Here is a 17,844-nt window from a genome sequence, read left to right as displayed (position 1 = left end):
TTGTGTTCCTTTTTTGGGCGGGGATGTGAAAATAGTTTCCAGATAGTACTTCTAGGAACAAGTATAAAGGTAACACTTATGTCAATATAGAAATTCAGAAATAAACTACAATCAGATTTTTTTAGAATTTATACATTTTTGTGATAACTTATTTTTAAGATTATTGCTATATCCACAAAATGTTTAGCCCTAGGCGTGGACTTGTTTTTTTTTTTGTCGGTTGTGGGGCCTGAACTCTGGGCCTGGGCGCTGTCCCTCAGCTCTTCAGCTGTAGACTAGCGCTCTGTCACTTGAGCCTCAGCCCTACTTCCGGCTTTTTCTGCTTATGTGGTGCTGAGGAATCGAACCGAAGGCTTCATGCATGCAAGGCAAGCACTCTACCACTGAGCCATCTTTCCAGTCCCCGGACTTGTTTTTTATTGAAAACTATCAACTGTCTGCTAGTTCTAGGAATGCTGAAGTCATTACACCAACTTCAAGTTGAAAATCGAAGATTAGAGGAACAAATTAAAAACTTGACTGCCAAGAAGGAGCGTCTACAGTTACTGAATGCACAGCTTTCAGTGCCTTTTCCAACAATAACAACAAATCCTAGTCCATCTCATCAGCTACATGCATTCTCAGCACAGACTGGTAAGCATAAAAATGTTGATTTTGTAACTAAGGAAATGTATTAAACTCTTAAGTGTCATGTGTGTACTGAGTAATAATCGGTTACCAGTTCTATAAAGATGTAGAAAGGGAATGCTTGGCCATTTTTGAAGGGCATAGAGAATCCTGTTAAGTGATTTATTTGAATTTGCCCTCGCTTCTTTAGGAATAATTTGATGTTGAAATTGTTTAAATGTATAATCATCTCTGAATTTAAAGGTGTACATTCACAACACAGTAGTGTTATCTTTCACACACCTCTTCCCCTTTAAGTTAGTCTGAGGAATAAGACTTAATTTTTTTTTTTAAATCTGTTATGCGTCTTGAACTAAGGGCCTCAGTGTAGTCCCTGAGCTCCTGTTGTTCAAGGCCAGCACTCTACCACTTTGAACCACAGCTCCACTTCTGGTTTTCTGGTGGTTAATTGGATATTAATCTGTGATTAATGTTGCAGACTTTCCTGCCCAGGCAGGCTTTGAACCCAATTCTCTGATCTCAGCCTCCTGAGTAGCTAGGATTACAGGTAGCACCCAGCAAGACTAATTTCTTAATATCTAGTGTTATTGGTGTGGGCATCAGCATAAGTTTGTTGTTGTTGTTTTGTTTTCCTTTTCTTGGGGCTGAACTCAGGGCCTGGGCACTGTCTCTGAGCTTTTGTGCCCAAGACTACCACTTGAACCACAGCTCCACTTCGAGTTTTTTTGGTGGAGATAGGAGTTTCACAGGCTTTTCCTGCCTGGGCTGGCTTCGAACAATAATCCTCAAATCTCATCCTTTTGAGTCGCTGAGGGTTCCAGGAGTGAGCCACCAGTGCTTGGCAGTGTAAGCTTTCGACAGCCTTTAACCTTATAACATTTCAGGATAAAAAAGGTTTGTTTTTTCTTTTATTATTCTAGCTCCTACTAGTGACTCCTTGAACAGCAGTAAGAGCCCACATATTGGAAATAGCTATTTGCCCGACAATTCTCTTCCTGTATTAAATCAGGTAATTTTTGCATGGTCATGTTCATTCATGTGTTCTGTGAGCAGTAATGTGTTACGTCACACTAAATCGCGTTGCTATTTACTGGTGAAGTCTCTGTTCCTTCTTACATTAGGACCTTACGTCCAGTGGCCAAAGCACCAGCGGTTCTTCGGCTCTTTCTACCCCACCGCCCGCTGGGCAGAGCCCAGCTCAGCAAGGCTCAGGAGCCCCTGGCGTTCAGCAGGTCAATGGCGTGGCAGTGGGGGCGCTAGCTGGTGGAATGCAGACTGTGACATCCACTATTCCCTCCGTGTCTGCAGTGGGCGGAATAATTGGAGCTTTGCCAGGTAACCAACTGGCAATTAACGGCATTGTAGGAGCTTTAAACGGGGTTATTCAGACCCCTGTCACAATATCCCAGAACCCTGCCCCCCTCACCCACACGACTGTACCACCTAACGCAACGCATCCAATGCCAGCTACACTGACTAACAGGTAAGAAACACTGAAATCTGATCTGAGTTTTTAAATGCAACATACTGTCAGTGCTGTTCATGCTTTGGATTGGAATTTGTAATGTGTTTCTCATAGATGTAGTCGAAGATAAAAATGTACCAAAACTTTGAAATTACATATATGCCTTTCGGAGTATATTTATTTTTGAAATTGATGTAATTCAAATTAAAAAAAATCACTTAGTAAAAGTATTAAATGTATTCTGTGCTGAAAACGTCAGTCTTGATCTGTACTGTCTACTTTTAAATGTTATTTTTTAGTTTCCTTGTTTATATTCATGTATAGTAAGTTCTAATGAAAGGTAATGTTACTTTGATTACATATATTGCTTCTTAAGATTGAAGTATAATCTTGTTAACGTTTTAAATCAAAGATTTGGATATAAGTGATAGGCAAATATTGATCTTAAACTTCTAGGAAGAGACTCCCTAGTTTCATTGTACTAGAATTTGATTTTAAATGTTTAGGAAAGGAGACTATAGCCATTCTGTACAGTCCCCATGTTGTACTTTTAGAGAGTTAATTTTAAAGAAATTTGCAGTCGTTTCTCATAAGCTATTTCTTCTGGCTTTCTTTTCATTGATATTGATGCTTAATGGGACCATTAAAAAGAGGCTCAATTTTGCTAGATACAGTGGTTCAAGCCTGTGCATCACTACTTGGAAAGTAGAGATAGGGGAAATCATGGTTTGGGGCTAATCCAGACAACTGTTTGTGAGACTGTCTCAGGCAATTGCTGGGCTTAGTTTGGATTTTTCTTCCTTTCCCCACTCCCCTACTTCCCAGTGTCGAACATTAATCTCTGGTCCTGGCTCACAGTAGAAATTGTTCCTCCTCTTGTCTTAAATATATGTAGTTAGCATGGGTTAAGTTATCCTTAACCAAAAAATGTTTTATAACAAACACATGTAAATTTCTATTTCCTGAAATAAATCTGTGCCTATTTGGTATATAACAAAAAAACATTTTTTTTTTCTTCTTATGCCAGTTCTTGGGCTTGAATTTGGGGCCTGGACATTGTCCCTGAGCTTTTTTGCTTAATGTTAGCCCTCTACTACTTGAGCCACAACTCCACTTCCGGCTTTTTGGTGGCAAAATACTTTGACAACATGAATTCCTGTTACCCACGTGTATAGAGAAAGAAGAAAAACTGTACATAGTTGTTTAAAGAATGTTATAGTTAAAAATTTATTAAATATTAAATTGAAAAGATGTCTTGCATTTCACATTTCTTAGAAGATAACAAAAATAGATAGCAAAAGTAAGAATTTTAATCCTTTTCCAGTGCCTCGGGACTAGGATTACTTTCTGACCAGCAAAGACAAATGTTTATTCATCAACAGCAGTTTCAGCAATTGTTAAATTCACAACAGCTCACGCCAGTAAGTTCTTCCTTTTGATTATATTTGATTTGTCTTAGGATCAAGTGTTCTAAGTAGATGGGTATATTCTTTTGTGAAATAATGTCATGGAATGCATCATCCAAAAAGTTTCAGTTGCCATTTTGCAAAGTTGGAAGGCCTAGAAGTGATGTCATGTTCACAGGTTAAGTTACTAATATTACAGTTTGCATCATTGCACTGTTGTTGGCTCTTGTAACTTGAGATGTGTGTATCGTTTGTCAAGCTTCATTCTGATAGGGAGATAGATGATGCTTTTTTATAGTGTTAAATGCCGAGAAGCAACATTAGGATAGGAGGATAGAGAATAGAGGAGTCTGTCTTTGTCTTGTGTGTCTTTGTACTTACATGGGTCTGATGGAACTCAGGGCCTCACATATGCTTGGCAAGCACTCTGCCACTGAGCTGCATGACCAGGGAGGATCATTGTAGGTTGGTTGTTCGAGCCTCTTTGGAGGGTGACATTTGAGTATGGACCTGAGCAGAAGTTGGAGTGTACCTCTTTGACTTGGGAGAGATGGGGAGGGGGGCAATCAGCAGTTGTAAAAGATAGGCAGGGATGCCTATGCTGTGTTTCCGAACACGGCAAGGCAGGCAGCATGACTGCAGAGTGGGAAGTAGGCCACAGCAGAGGAGAGGGAGGGAAGCGCCTGTCTGTTAGAAGTGGTACCTCCTTGTTTGGCTGTGGTGGGAAATTAGGATCTTAAGTGTGGTGGAAGAGTTGTTATTCAAGGTGTTAAAACTTTGTTTTGGAAATGTTTACCATCAATAGAGAGCACCATATATTACATTAAAGCTCCACACACTTACTATCCTACCGTAAAATCCCAATGTTTTAGTATTGTTTCATCTAGCCCGTTTTCACAAATGGAGCAAGTACATTGAAGAGGGACATGATAATGAGATCACATTTAGCTGCTCTATGGAGTACGGTTTGGGTTGCGAGAGGGGGCAGTAGAGATGGGGAGCAGACTCTAGAGATGTTGATGTCTGCATGGTGAAAATCTAGCATTGTGATATGTTTTGATAAGAACAAGATTTGCCAGACATGAAAGAATCCTCAATAATTAATGTTGACGTCCATGGAGATTTAGAAGAGCAGAAGGAAATCAGTGTTTCAGAGGAAATTGTGGTTTCATTAAGGGTATAACTTTGTATTTCCCACCTGTGGATTCCATTATATGGAAAGATTTTTTTTGAAAACAAAATTTACAGTACTATTAAACTTTTTTTTTTTTTTTTTTTGGTCAGTCGTGGGGCCTGAACTCTGGGCCGAGGCGCTGTTCCTCAGCTCTTCAGCTCAAGGCTAGCACTCTACCACTTGAGCCACAGCGCCACTTCCAGTACTATTAAACTTGTCCAGACTTTTTGTTGTCATTATCCCCTGAACAAATACAGTATAAACTAGTCATACAGCAGTTTTGCATTGTATTAGCTGTTATAGAGATGACTTCAAGCCCTCCTTTTGGGGACAAGATCACATTATGTAGTTGTCCTCGAACTCACAATCCTAACTCTGTCTTCTGGGTGCTGGGATTACGGTTGTGTGCTACCATGCCTGGCCCTGTTTTGCTATTTTATACGAGGGCCTGAGGCATCCTTGGACTTGGGAATCTGGGAACCGGGAGGTAGGGCTGGAACCATTCTCCCATGAAAACCAGCTTTGAGATTTGCTTTGAGGGGCATGTGAAGTGTTGATTAGGCACTTGTATAATTTGAGTCTTGATTCCCAGGAAAGGATGTAAAAGCTGGAACTGTGGGGTCATGTGGTATGAATGATGCTAAGAATGAGATCTGGCGGCACCTGCCAGCAGCTAAGGACAATCTAGAGGAAAGGCTGTCAGCGAGGTGTGAGCAGCTACGACAGTGGTGTCCTAGGGGCCAGGAGAAGTATTTTCAGAAAGGGAACCTGTGAGATTCAGTCATTGGATTTGGTTGCTTAGAAGTTGATGACAAAAGGCAGTGTTTTCTGTAGTGAGAGTAGAACTCCCCAGCCCACAGTTTGCGGATGGAAGTGTAAGCTGAGTCACCTTCCTCTGAGGAGTGTGTCAAGATCTACAAAAGTGAGCAAACGGCTGAACCCAGCCGTCCAGCCCTGGTTCTGTCCTAAGGGAAAGGAATTCACAATGTGCAAAAGAACAACATTCTTGGAACTAGCAACAACTTGAAGTCCGAGGAGACCATTTAATGCACTGTGTAGTCACCCTGCAGAATTTTGTATGTCAATGATAGTGAGCTGCTGGCAGGGACAACACGGGTGGATCCTACAATTATGTGAAGCAAAGGAAGATAAGCGCAATCGGATCCCGATCCCCAGATAACTATCCACAGAAACTTTCACTAAACAGGAAGAGTTCTTTCTGGCATTAGAGGTCAGGGCAGTGGGGAGCAGCATAGGAGAAGGGCAGGAGTCTTGAACTTGGCCTGAGTGAGGTTACACAGTGTGGCATCAACGTGCGCCTTCTCCCACATCCTGCATGTCTGAAAATGACGTTCTAGCTCCAAAAAATGTTTCAGAAAAACTTCGTTAGGTGGTCGAGACGAAAATAGGAGGGAAAGTGAAGCATATAGAACTCAGGACCTCTACTAGTATAAAAAGTTATGGTAGGGGGCTGGGAAGGTGGCTTAGTGGTAGAGCGCTTGCCTTGAGCTGAAGGGCTGAGGGACAGCGCCCAGACCCAGAGTTCAAGCCCCACGACCAAAAAAAAAAAAGCCCCCATGTCAGACTTGAGTGGGAACTTTGAACCGAATATGACAAGGGTTTGACCTACATGATGACTTGCCTTCCCAAAGCTGCTGCTCTGCTTGCTCGTCACGGACCACCTTGCTTGACTACAGGTCTTGACGTTGTTTTGAAATAGGCTGTCCACACATAAAACTGGTATGTTATAATAGATGGCGTTATTTAGTGCAGCATGTTTTCCTAGACAAGAAGGGTGTGTGTGAATACTGATGTTTGAACTCAGAACTTGCTAGGCAGGTGTCCTGCCGCTTTGTTCCCAACAAAGTTCTTGTTTGATTTCTTCATGGTACGAATGTGGTTTACCTTTAATGCTAAAGGAAGGAAATACACAGTGCAGGCATTCCTGACTGCTTTATTCTGAGGCTGGAACTCACTCTGTCCCATGTTTTCACCAAAGGAACAGCACCAAGCTTTTCTGTACCAGCTGATGCAGCAGCGCCACCCGCCAGAGCTGCAGCAGCTCCAGCTCCCAGGCCCGGCACAGATCCCCATCAACAACCTTCTGGCAGGCACTCAGGCACCCTCGCTGCACACCCACACTGCAGCCACCAACCCCTTCCTCACCATCCACGGGGACAGTGCAAGCCAGAAAGTCTCAGTAAGTGTGTGCTCTTTGTTACAGCTCATGAAAGAATGAGAACTGGGGGGGCTAGTCTGAGTTGATCATTTTCTAACCTTTTTAAAAAGCCATCATTTCCCTGATATTTTCTTCTTAAAATCATTGTTTCAACAGCTGGATATTGTAAGCACAAAGGACCTAAGCCAATTTACATATTCCCTAAGTACAGCAATTTGAATTTGCACATAAGGGTTTGAAGGCCTTTTTAATTCAGCAGTTTACAAGATGGAAATATGTTTTAATTAGCAAGTTGTATAGGAGAGTCCAATCAAAAGATAATAGTTGGTGGTTTTTACAGCAAGTTTACTTAATTTGCTTGTAGAACCACTATATAATTTACAAGTATTTGTATTATTTTACTCCAAAATGCCTTTTAAGATTGAATTACATTTGTAATGTAATAATACATGAATCCTTGGGTAATAATCTAAGTATGTTATCAGCTTTTTTGGTGCCTTTCCTGAGGCTTAAAACCTCGGGGCTTGGACACTGTCCTTGAGCTTATTGTAAGCTTTTTTGGTCAAAGCTAGTGCTCTGCCACTTGAGCCACAGCTCAGTTGGAGGTGAGAGTCTTAATGGCTGGCTTTCCTGCCTGTACTTTGTTGAGCCTCAGATCTCAGCCCCCTGACTAGCTAGGATTACAGTTGTGAGCTACCAGTGCCCAACTTACTCCAATGCTTTTTGCTTGTCCTTTTGTTTTGCCAATTTCCTGATTGTGAGTGTAGTTACCACAAACCTTGTTACCTGTCCAGTGTTATTCTTACAGAAAATTTCAGTAGTTCTGCACTAATATAGAAAGTTTTGGACTTTTTTTTCCTATGCTTTATCTCCAGTATTTTTTTCTTGTAGTAAAAAATTAATTATAAGTTAAATTTTCCTGAATTATACAATATGAGGTACATTTTTAATAGTAGAACCACATGATAAACAGAAAAATGAACAAAGCTGCTGGATGGTGGCACATACGTATAATCCCAGCCATCAGGAGGATGAGCAGGACTGTAGTCTGGCTACAGATTGAGACTTTATCTCAAAATTAGTCACTCAGAAACAAATGAGTACTACTTAGCTACTAGAAGAAAAGCAGGGATGGGATGTAATTTACTGAGTTCCCATCTTATCTGCACAGGTACATGAAGTTTCAATCTTTAACAGGCAGTAATCCCACTTTTCATAGATGAGTAAATCAAGTGTCAGAGGTTAAAGTTCAAAGGACAAACAGCAAATGTGGGATCAGAGCTGTGTCTTTCTTGGTTCATTATCAATACCCTGTTACTGCTTCTGTGGAAAAGTGGGTTGGGAGGATGATACTGCATGCATTCTGTAACAACTATATCTTGCAGATGGGCATCCTGCCTTTGGTTACTGTTGAACTTAGTAGTTCTTACTAATGTCTTTATTAGGCAGAAAAGTAGCCAATTTGCAGAAAAAAATAAAGGCTTAACCATACACATTTCATCAGATTCCAGTTTGAGTGTATTACAAATGTTAGCCAAAACTGATTTGATTCTTCATTGGTTATAACTGCAGAGACTTAGTGATAAAACTGGACCGGTAGCGCAAGAGAAAAGTTGACACTTGAAGCACCTAAAGCATTTCCTATCCTGCTGTTCTGGCACTTCTCTGGCTGCTGCCACAGTCCTGTTCCAGCTATGAAGAGAGGCAACAAGAAACCGCACAGCAAAGGATGGCCAGAAGGACATTCTTGTAAGGCTTTGATTTTCTTGTTGCTTTGTTGCACTGAAGTGGAATTCCCACTCCCCATCCAAAGTATTTGAACTTTGAAAGAAAATTTAATAATTATCTCTTGTCAGTGAAATAATTCACATATAGAGAGTTTTATCAACCCAAGAAAACTTTTATATAGTTGGTGCAAAATTGAAGACTTTTTCATTTATGAACTTTTTGGTTTTCTTATACAAGTTGGAATCTGAAATTATCTTGTTTGGGATACAGTATGCTTGCTCTTGTGAGTCAGATCTTAAATTTTAAGGAACTGTCTTAATTCTCCTGGAGTTTTATTCATTAAAAATTAACAATTATATCGGTCATCCAACTGGTACTTTTTTCCTTTCTAAAGAGATCTGGCCTGTTTTGATAATCAAGTTTGGAGGGAAATGTCTGCTTCTGCTAAAGGTAATTTTCTTTCTAAATGCCTTTTAAGTGTTAAGACCTACTTATATTTGAAAGAAACATGTGTTAAGTGAGTTTGAAGGCTGCTGGGGTAACCAGATCAACTCAAAGTGAAAGATTTTTTTCAGAAAGAGAGGCCGCTCTGGAAACTACTGGTAGGGTCTGGCCTTAATCAAGTGCCTGTTAGGACCTCCCTGAGTTGCAGCGGCTCTATGGACAGCAGAGCTCCAACTAGTCAGTCCTTGTAAGTGGCAGGAATGGCTGTGAGCAGCAGCAGCAGCAGCAGCAGCAGCCGCCGCCTTCCCCGTGCTTGCTTGCTTCTGCCTTTGTTGAAAACTTTCTGTGCCACTGTAGATAGCTCAGGCGAAACTATTACCTGGGTATTGTCCACTAATGAGTCACAAGAAATGAGTGGATCTGGTTAGTTTTTGTGTTTTGTCTAAACACCAATTAAAATAGACCCCGGCCACTATGGCTCCATTGACTAGGGTGAAATCAGACTTTACTTACAGTCCTTCCACTTTGGGTAGCCATGCTCTTGATGTGACAGTACAGCAGAATAACAAAAAAAACCGAGATGTAATCTGTACTTAAATGTGTGAGTTATTAGTGGAAAAGACCCAGCTGTAATTAGACCTCCACTGTGTACTTAGCTGGAAGAACATGTTAATTCTGCAATATGTTTCTTGGTTAAACATTGCACAGTTCTTACCTCATTTCTGTAAATAATGTTTTGTGAATCTGTTTTGTATTGTGAAAAATTCATAAGATAACATTGATATTTTGATTTGTAATATTTCTAATTGGTAGATTTAACTGAGAAAAGTAAAATTAATTTATTTTTATATGTTCAGGGGAATTTTAAAGAAAAATCAAATCTTTTGTAGATAATTAAAAAAAATCAGTGGCTTATTTTACTTATTTAACCCACTGGTTGTTATTCTGTAACAATTTGTATAAATGGTAAATTTTGAATGTGTTGTTATTTTACCTAGATGTAAAATTCCACATGTATTAAAATGTACAAAGTTTTTGTTAATAAAATATAATAATGTTCGTAACTCTGTGTCACTCCTGTTTGAGGGGACGGCAGTCCCGAAGGCCACTGTGTAGTGCTAGGGTGTGCCTGGGCCTGGAGCCGCCATGTACCACCAGGTTAGACGTAGACTACACTGCAGAGCAAGAGAACCCTGCTTAGAGAGGGCAGTCAGGACGGGAGGACCGAGAAGGTAATGGTCACACCCGTTTACACAGGTAGAATGCACTACCCTGTCCTTGAAAGGGAAACACACATCTATTTAGAGGTCCTTGGCTTTGGAGGCGTCAGATGTTACTTTCTAAAAATAATGTCTACACTTAACCAAATCAGAGTATACTGATGGGTGTAATTTCATCCCAGTAATTAAGAGTTGAATGAACAAGAAACTCATGTTCTAGTTTTCTAATTTTGTTAAGGGATAAATCTGAGGTTCCTAGAGATTGTTTTATACACAACTTAAAAAAATTCTAGAAAGTCTTGTTCCTAAAGCTGAGGAGTACCACTGGAGGGATGAGCGGGGGCTCATCCACCATCTCCTTCATTTCAAGCTAATGACTGACTATAAATCAAATATAATTAGGACGTGCGTGTTCTTTATTTTGGCCTTCATCTTGGTGAGCATCAGCCACCAGCCTGTGACCCCTTGTGGAAGCCTGGAGTGCTGACTCCTGGGGTGCTTTGTGATGGGAAAGTGGGGATGCTTGGGCAGAGCTGCTGCTCTGTGGTTGGTTCCAAGTCCTGGAGGAGGGGGAAGGAGGGAGGGACATCTACATTGGTCCCCAGGAGGTGTAATGGATGGGGTAGGAGCCAACAAGATGAAGCACAAACAAGCCACCAAGTTGTTTTTCTCAGCTCTCATTACCAAGCTGAAGAAGGGGAAGGAAACTCCCTGTAGCTACTAGCTCCATCAGGGACCCTCAGGCAGGAGAGAGGCCCATGGAATTGTACAGCACTTGCCTTACTATGAAGTGGGATTTTGCTTTTTATAAGTGGGTCATGTTCTTCTGACTAAAAGTTGCAGAGATACAACTATCTCAATTTCACTTAAGGTAAATGAAACAGACATTTTTAACACCATCTTTTTTTTGTACAACAGCCTTTCAAATGAAATAGCTGTGGGCTTCTCTGTTGCTATGCTAGGAATATGCTAGGGTCTCCCGGTGGCTGGTCAGGTATTCTCCCACTGAGCTAAATCCCCAGCTCCAGGAAATCCTATTTTTAAAATAATTTTATGTCTTTACTAGTTTAAGCCAGGCTGGGCAATGTCTCATGCTTATAATCCAACTACTAAGGATGCAGAGATCAGGATGACTGGTTTAAAGCCAGCTCAGGCAAAGGAGCTAATGAGACTGCCATCTCATCAATAAATTGCGCAATCCCAGCTGTTCAGGTGGCCGCAGCAGGAGGCCTGCAGCCTGAGGCTATCTGTAGGCATAAAACTAAGACTAAAGCAAAAAAAAAAAAAATGGCTGGGAGTGTGGATCAAGCGATAGAGCACATGCTCCTCAAGGACCAGACATGGGATTCAGACTCCAGCATGGACAAAAAGAACAAAACTGTTAACTGTCATTGGTTTCCTCATCTTGTTATTTATGACAAAGGAAATGCTATTTCCATACCAATCATGTATACAGCTCTGTAAGCAGAGATGCCTGTGCGCTGCTGGCTGGCTGGCTTTGTGTCAGGTGGAATGTAGCAGGACTTCCTGAAGCAGCAGTTTCCCTTTCATGCTGTGTGAGGAGAGACTGCCTTCTCACTCACCCCTATCTGTGGGCTTTGAGGTTTGGGGTTGCAGTCACATGACTTTTCTAATCCACGTCATCACGGCGCCTCCAGGCCACATGAACACTGGCAAGGATTAGCATTCACAGTTAAAGTCCTCAGCACTGTTTGAAATAAAAAACTTGTGGCTGAGCTCAGCGGCTCAAGCCTGTAATCCTAGTTTCTTGGGAAGGGGAGATTAGGGTGAGTGTGTGCTGCTGTGTGTGGGTGTGGGGGTGTGTGTGGGTGCAGGGTAGTGAGCCAGCGGCTGGGTGCAACACACCTGTCCTCAATCCACTGTTGGCCTAGGGAAGCACAGATAGGAGGGTCACATCCCAGCGTGGCCCAGGAATAAATGTGAAAACAGCACAAGAAGCTGGCAAGAGCAGCTCAAGCGGTGGAACACCTACTTGGGAGTGCAATGCTGGAGTTCAAACCCTAGTACCCCTAAAACAAACAACCCATCAAATTTGTTGGGCCTGGGGAAGGGTGAAGGGACAACTGCATTGTTTTCTAGGCTTGGGGACCATAAATAGGGCCCCAAATAGCATGCCATTCATTAGCTCTTCAAGTAACCTTATCTTTTTGTCAGTAACTCAAATGTCAGGAGTAGCTTTCAAGCTGCCTGAGTTTAATTTCCAGGTTTTGGTCACAGTTCTTTCAGGTAAAGCAGCAGCTTCTGTAAGAGCTGTGCTTACCTGCGGGGTAGCTGCTCCGCAGCGCTGGTCAGGAGACTGCCGGCTGCCTGCGAAGCTGCCAGACCCCACGCCAGGCCCCAGCGACCTGGTGTGTTAATGTTAACAGCACTTCATGGCACCCTGGAATGCATGTTCCGTTCTCCCAGGACTTGAGGCTCACAGAGGGGAAGCCATCATTTGCTGTGGAAGGATGGGCTGGTACAAAGAGCAGGAATGACCTGACGTGGGTAAGGTAGGAGGCACCTGCAGATATCTGCTCAACATATCAGCAAGGACTCACCTCCTCCAACGAGTGGCATGCACAACGCCCTCCAGAAGGTGTCTATCAAGATGCCCTTGCGTGACTGCACCCCTTGCCATGCCAAAGCAAACGCAAGCTGCCCTGTTCTTGGTGTCCCCTCGCCTGCGTTTTTACCAAGGCTCACTGATGACTGGAAATAAAGGCCTGGGCCAGTGCTCAAAGGCAAAGGCCTTTGGCTCTGCAGATTGCCAGTCACAGCTCTGACGTAGCACCGCTCTTGCCCAGGTGTGCAAGCTGTGGGGGCCCACTGCAGGAGCTCAGATGCCAACACATGGTGCTGTCCCAGATGCATCCAGATGGTGATCATGGCCTGCCACGCAGGGAACCAGGGGAGCTAGGAAGAAATGCGAAGAACCACACTGATGCTAGTGTTCAGCTGGGCTGAAGAACTCTGGGTTCCTTAGGGACAAGGATAACTGAGAAAGAGGCAGAAAGTGTGGTTACAGACAGGGATTAGCACACACACCCTTCTTTGGGTGGTAGCTCATCGGTTGGCTCTGAGGGAGAGATTGATAGAGTCCCTTTAGGAGAGGGTCTGGAGAGAGGCAGAGTTGCAGTTCTGTCTGGTAGTTTTGGAAGTCAGGGAAGGACACCGTGCCTTGCATGAATTCTGCTAGTATTTAGATCAAGGGCTGTAGAATACAACCTCCATGTGAGACTATCGACAGTGAAGATCATTGGAGAGGTGCTGGGAGAATAGTAGAGAAAAGGCAGAAGTTCAGAGGTATAGAGGTCAAAATGTTTAGAAATCAGGATGATTCAGAAATCTAGGCTTTATTTACATTCATTTCATTCCCCAAAGAATCAAAGACTGGAGAAAGTTCAAAGATGAACTATACCAAGTCATCAGGTGAGGTAAGGTGAGCCTCCAAAATGCCCTTGGGCACAGTTCTTAGAAAGTGACATGAACAGGAGCAGTATGGTAGGAAAGAAACGAGACAAGACAAGGGCGTAAAGAGCACCGCATGTGGCAAAGGCAACTAACGGTACAGTGGCATATCATTGGGCGGGCGCTGCACTCTACCGAGCTGCGTAAAACCAGTCAAGTGAGCCTGCTTTAACAAAATTAAAAGCAACAGAAACCTTTATCAACGGTGCTGGAAGCTGGAAGGCTGAGGTCAGGGTATAGGATGGCCAGTTCCTACCTTGAACAGCTGTGAGCTCCTGTGCTAGGGAAAGGATGGGCTGGCTTTATGGTCTTGGGGTTTACCTTCCCGCCCTGCCCTGCATGACTTGTAGCACAGTGGCTAAATACTTGCGAGAACAACTTAAAGGAGAAATTGTGTGTAGTTTGGAGGTTCAGTCTGGTCAGTAGGCAGAACATGCTGGGAGGTTCTCAGACAGGAAATAGCAGAGGAGAGGCTAGGGGCAAGATACTACTGAGACCCCCAACATCGTGCCAGCTGACTCCCTAGGCTTCAACACACCTGCCTGTGGGGACATTTCATACACAAACTGTAGCACCCTACAGGCTGCATTGCATTTGAGGTCAGGGATTCAGATTCCTGGGGTCAGGGCTACCTTTCTACTGCTTTATAGGCCTGTGTCTCCTATCCTCCAGCCTCAGCCTCCCACAGCACCATCTGCTGAGCGTCAGCAGGGTGGGCAGCTTGCTGTGAGAACTCAGGTGTTGGGCTTTGCCATTGGGTGCTGCCAACAGCAGCAGAGGGTCAGGGTGGCAGCAGGCTGCCCACACCCAAGGCTTGCTGGCATTGCTCTCAGGCCAACAGGCCAGGCCAAAATGTCCACACCCAATTTTTAAATCCTCTCATTGCTGGGGATGGAACCCAGGGCTTCCTATGTACCAGGAAACTGCCCTGGACTGCACCTGGCCCCAGCTTAACCAGACAAGACAGATCTGCCTGCAGCCACTGAACAGGTCTGGTGGGGGCTCTTTAAGCCAAGCTCTTAAGGGAAACTAAGTCAAGTATGTGGCCCAATCATGGGCCAAGAAGGTCTGAAAGAGCTGGAGCTACTTCACCCTCGATTTTTTGAGGAATGACAGAAAACACACACACACACACACACACACACACACACACACACACACACGCGCGTATCCCTAAACTTCATTTTCCTGTATGACTTAGAGGCAGAAAATAAATGAGCAACGATCCTTTCCACCCAAATCTTGGCCTGTGTCATTATTTAAAGCTAGAATTTCTTTCCCTGTTGTTTTTTTCTCCCTCCCCTCCCTTCTCCCCTCCCCCCCTCTCCTCCGCGGCCCCCTCCCCCACCCCCCCCCACCCCCACCCCCGTGCTGGGGTGGGTTCCAGCAGGGGCCTTGCACATGCTAGGCGAGTGCTTTGCCCAGAGGCGAGTTGCTGCCCCCCCCCCCCCACTCCCAGTTCATGAGGACCCAGGACCTGCTATCCAGCTGCCCAGGCTCTTGATTTGGGCCACCCAGTTGGGCAATAGGGCTACATTTCCTTCAGAACACCTCTAGTGGCTAGGATTCTGTGGCAGCTCGCGTGTGAATGGGAGCCAGCATGGGAGCAGCAGCCGGCCTGGCTAGGTGAAAGCTTCTCTGGCCTGGTCCCAGGCAGCTACGGTGGGGGAGAAGATGGGGCACAGACTGAGCCACTTGGCTCAGCTCCCTGTGGACCTACTCTTTCAGATGCTGGGGTCACCACACCAGAGAGAAGCCAGTAGCTGCTCTGCATGCATGTTCATTCAGCTCTGAACAGGGAAAGCCCAAGGCCACACGCGTCGCTGCAATGGCCCCGGCAAGTTCCTCTGGCTCCTAGCTACAGGTGGAGTGGAGGCAGGGTGGTCTGGGAGAGAGGGTGAGGGGGCAACGACCAACTCCTCCCTGCAGACTTCAGACCCTTACTGCCGCAGTCGCAGTCACTCACCGCCCTTGTCAACCCACAGAGCGCTTTGGCCAGGCTCTACAGGAGCCTTTCCCAGGAAGAAATGCCAGTCAGGGCACATGCTTCCCTACCTCCACACTCCGGGCTGACCCCTGCCTGGCACCCCATGCCACCCGCTCAGAAGTGAGGGTCTAACGGGAGAACTGAGACATTCCACTCCTTTCCTAGCCATTATGTAGGTGTCGGCATTGTTTTGGGACCATTCATGGAGGTGAAGAAACACTTTGTACTAAGGGACCAACCTTGAGTAATGGAAGGCTGCAGAGGTCCGACAGCACCTGGACCGTGCAGCTGGGGGCGGTGGCGTAGCCCTGGCCCGGGTGGGTCTCTGGGCCTGGCTTGCCTGAGCGCAGGGTGCCTCAGAGGCTGGGGGCAGATGCACATAACAACTCCACCCTGGGGCCTGTTAACCCAAAGGCAAAGCAAAGTTTAAAATCTCTTAGCCACCCCCATACACAGAGTGATCTGGTAAGTTCTGCCCACACGGGACATGGGCTGGAGCTGGCCTCTGCACGAACCACATGCAACCATTTGGCCCATCTTGGCCCTCTTCCTTCCTTCACTCACTGGTCTAGATTCAAGATTTACTTCTGGCCTCAAGTCTGCTCCTTCCTTAAATCACCTCTGAGGAGGAAGAGGGAGCCCAAACAGAGGTCAGCCTGGGAGACATGGCGCTTGTACCACAGCGAGATGTTCTCCTGGGGGTTCGGCTTGTGTGTGTGTACACGTGCCAGTTCTGGGGAGTGTGGGTGCTGCCCCTGAGCTTTTGTGCTCAAGGCTAGCACTCTACCACTTTAAGCCACAGTGACATTTCCAAATTTTTGGTAGATAACTGGAGATAAGAGGCTTACAGACGTTCCTGTCCAAGTTGGCTTCAAACTGTGATCCTCACATCTTGAGTAGCTATAGTCACAGGTATGAGCCACCAGTGCCTGGCAGTTGTGGCTATTTTTAAGTGTCAGGTTCATCTTCAGAAAGCCAAGTCCCCCACTGCTCATGGCACTCCCAGGAATGTACTGTGGGTGCTAGAAGAAGATCCCCTCATTGAGGCCTTGTGTAGGGCTGGTGAGCAGCCACCAAAAGGTCTGGGCAGAGTCGGGGCAGGGCCCACAAGGCCCTCCACCTGCAACAGTGCACGCTCATATTTGGTCAGGTAAGTCTCATCTAACAAGGGAAATTTTAAAAATCACATGGCAACTTCTCTCCTTTTCTCAAAAACAAAAAGCAGAACAAACAAATCAAAAACTAAGGAGCAGCTGACTCTCTGGACAGCAAGGAAAGCAAAGGCCCTATGCGGAAGTGGTGTGTGCAGGGAGGCAGGGAGCATCCTAAGGGCCAGGAGGACTTTCCTGCACTGGGGGAAGGGGCCGAGTGAGCATGGTTGGCCTGGCCTGGCTCTCATGCAGCCTTTGGGAGCCAGGAGCCCGCACCTGTTCCCTCATCCTCCCTTAGTCCTTCAACCGAACCCCTCAGCTCCCAGAGCACCCAGGGGAGGGACATGGAGAGCGACTCTTACCAGGAAGGCAGAAACGGGCATCAGTAGAAACCATGCTGGAGCCATAAATTCTTAAGGAGTCTAGAAAAGACGCAGATGGTAAACAAGGTGAGGAATCCTAGTATCAACTAACTGCATGTCATAAAACGCCCCAAAACCTGTGATGGGATTTATAGCGGGACAGGAATGGCAGGATGCTGACAGAATGTCACAGCTGTGGAAGACCCAAGGCCTGGCACGTGGCCAGGGCGCGGTTTCTTGCTCATGCTCCTGCCGGGCAGGTGCTGCTTTTACTTCCCTGAAGCTTCCCTAAAGTGAGTGGACAAGTGGGCCATGTCCACACGTTCACAGGAACTGCCTTGGCACACTACCAGCTGCCTTATGACACAGGCGGATCTGCGAACCCCAAAAGACCACAGAGCCCTTAGTGGGGCACTTGCTGTCTATAAATTTTACAAAGATCCTTTTAGATTGAACTAGCTGAGCCTCTGAGGGGTAGGTGAGTTCCCCACAATCTCCACTCAGAGGCAAGGGAAGGACTTGGGGCTTACCTGGTCCCATGTTCTCCTAGGGAGAGGTGACTTCTGCCACCCCAAGTTTTCTTCAGGAGACTTTAACTCATGTCAATCTTTAGAGAAAAATGACATCTTT

At 45.1% G+C, this 17,844-nt stretch overlaps 1 protein-coding gene across 14 annotated transcripts in view; it reads left to right on the top strand.

The window, feature by feature from the left end:
* Positions 1–10,087, top strand: part of Mllt10 (MLLT10 histone lysine methyltransferase DOT1L cofactor) — a 160,062-nt gene extending 149,975 nt beyond the window's left edge. For all 14 annotated transcript variants that reach the window (XM_042686311.1, XM_042686312.1, XM_042686310.1 and 11 more), the window contains 6 exons: positions 445–633; positions 1,548–1,636; positions 1,749–2,110; positions 3,417–3,513; positions 6,672–6,872; positions 8,424–10,087. In XM_042686311.1, coding sequence (XP_042542245.1) covers positions 445–633; positions 1,548–1,636; positions 1,749–2,110; positions 3,417–3,513; positions 6,672–6,872; positions 8,424–8,468 — 983 coding nt within the window. In that variant the 3' untranslated portion in view covers positions 8,469–10,087. The remainder of the gene's footprint in view (positions 1–444; positions 634–1,547; positions 1,637–1,748; positions 2,111–3,416; positions 3,514–6,671; positions 6,873–8,423) is intronic.
* The last annotated feature ends 7,757 nt before the right edge of the window (positions 10,088–17,844 follow it).

This window comes from Dipodomys spectabilis, unplaced genomic scaffold (assembly GCF_019054845.1).
Source record: "Dipodomys spectabilis isolate Male_0828 unplaced genomic scaffold, ASM1905484v1 ptg000096l, whole genome shotgun sequence".
In the NCBI taxonomy this organism is placed as follows: domain Eukaryota; kingdom Metazoa; phylum Chordata; class Mammalia; order Rodentia; family Heteromyidae; genus Dipodomys; species Dipodomys spectabilis.
The sequence above is the reverse complement of the archived record's forward strand: the minus strand, read 5'-3'. Positions and strand labels throughout refer to the sequence as shown.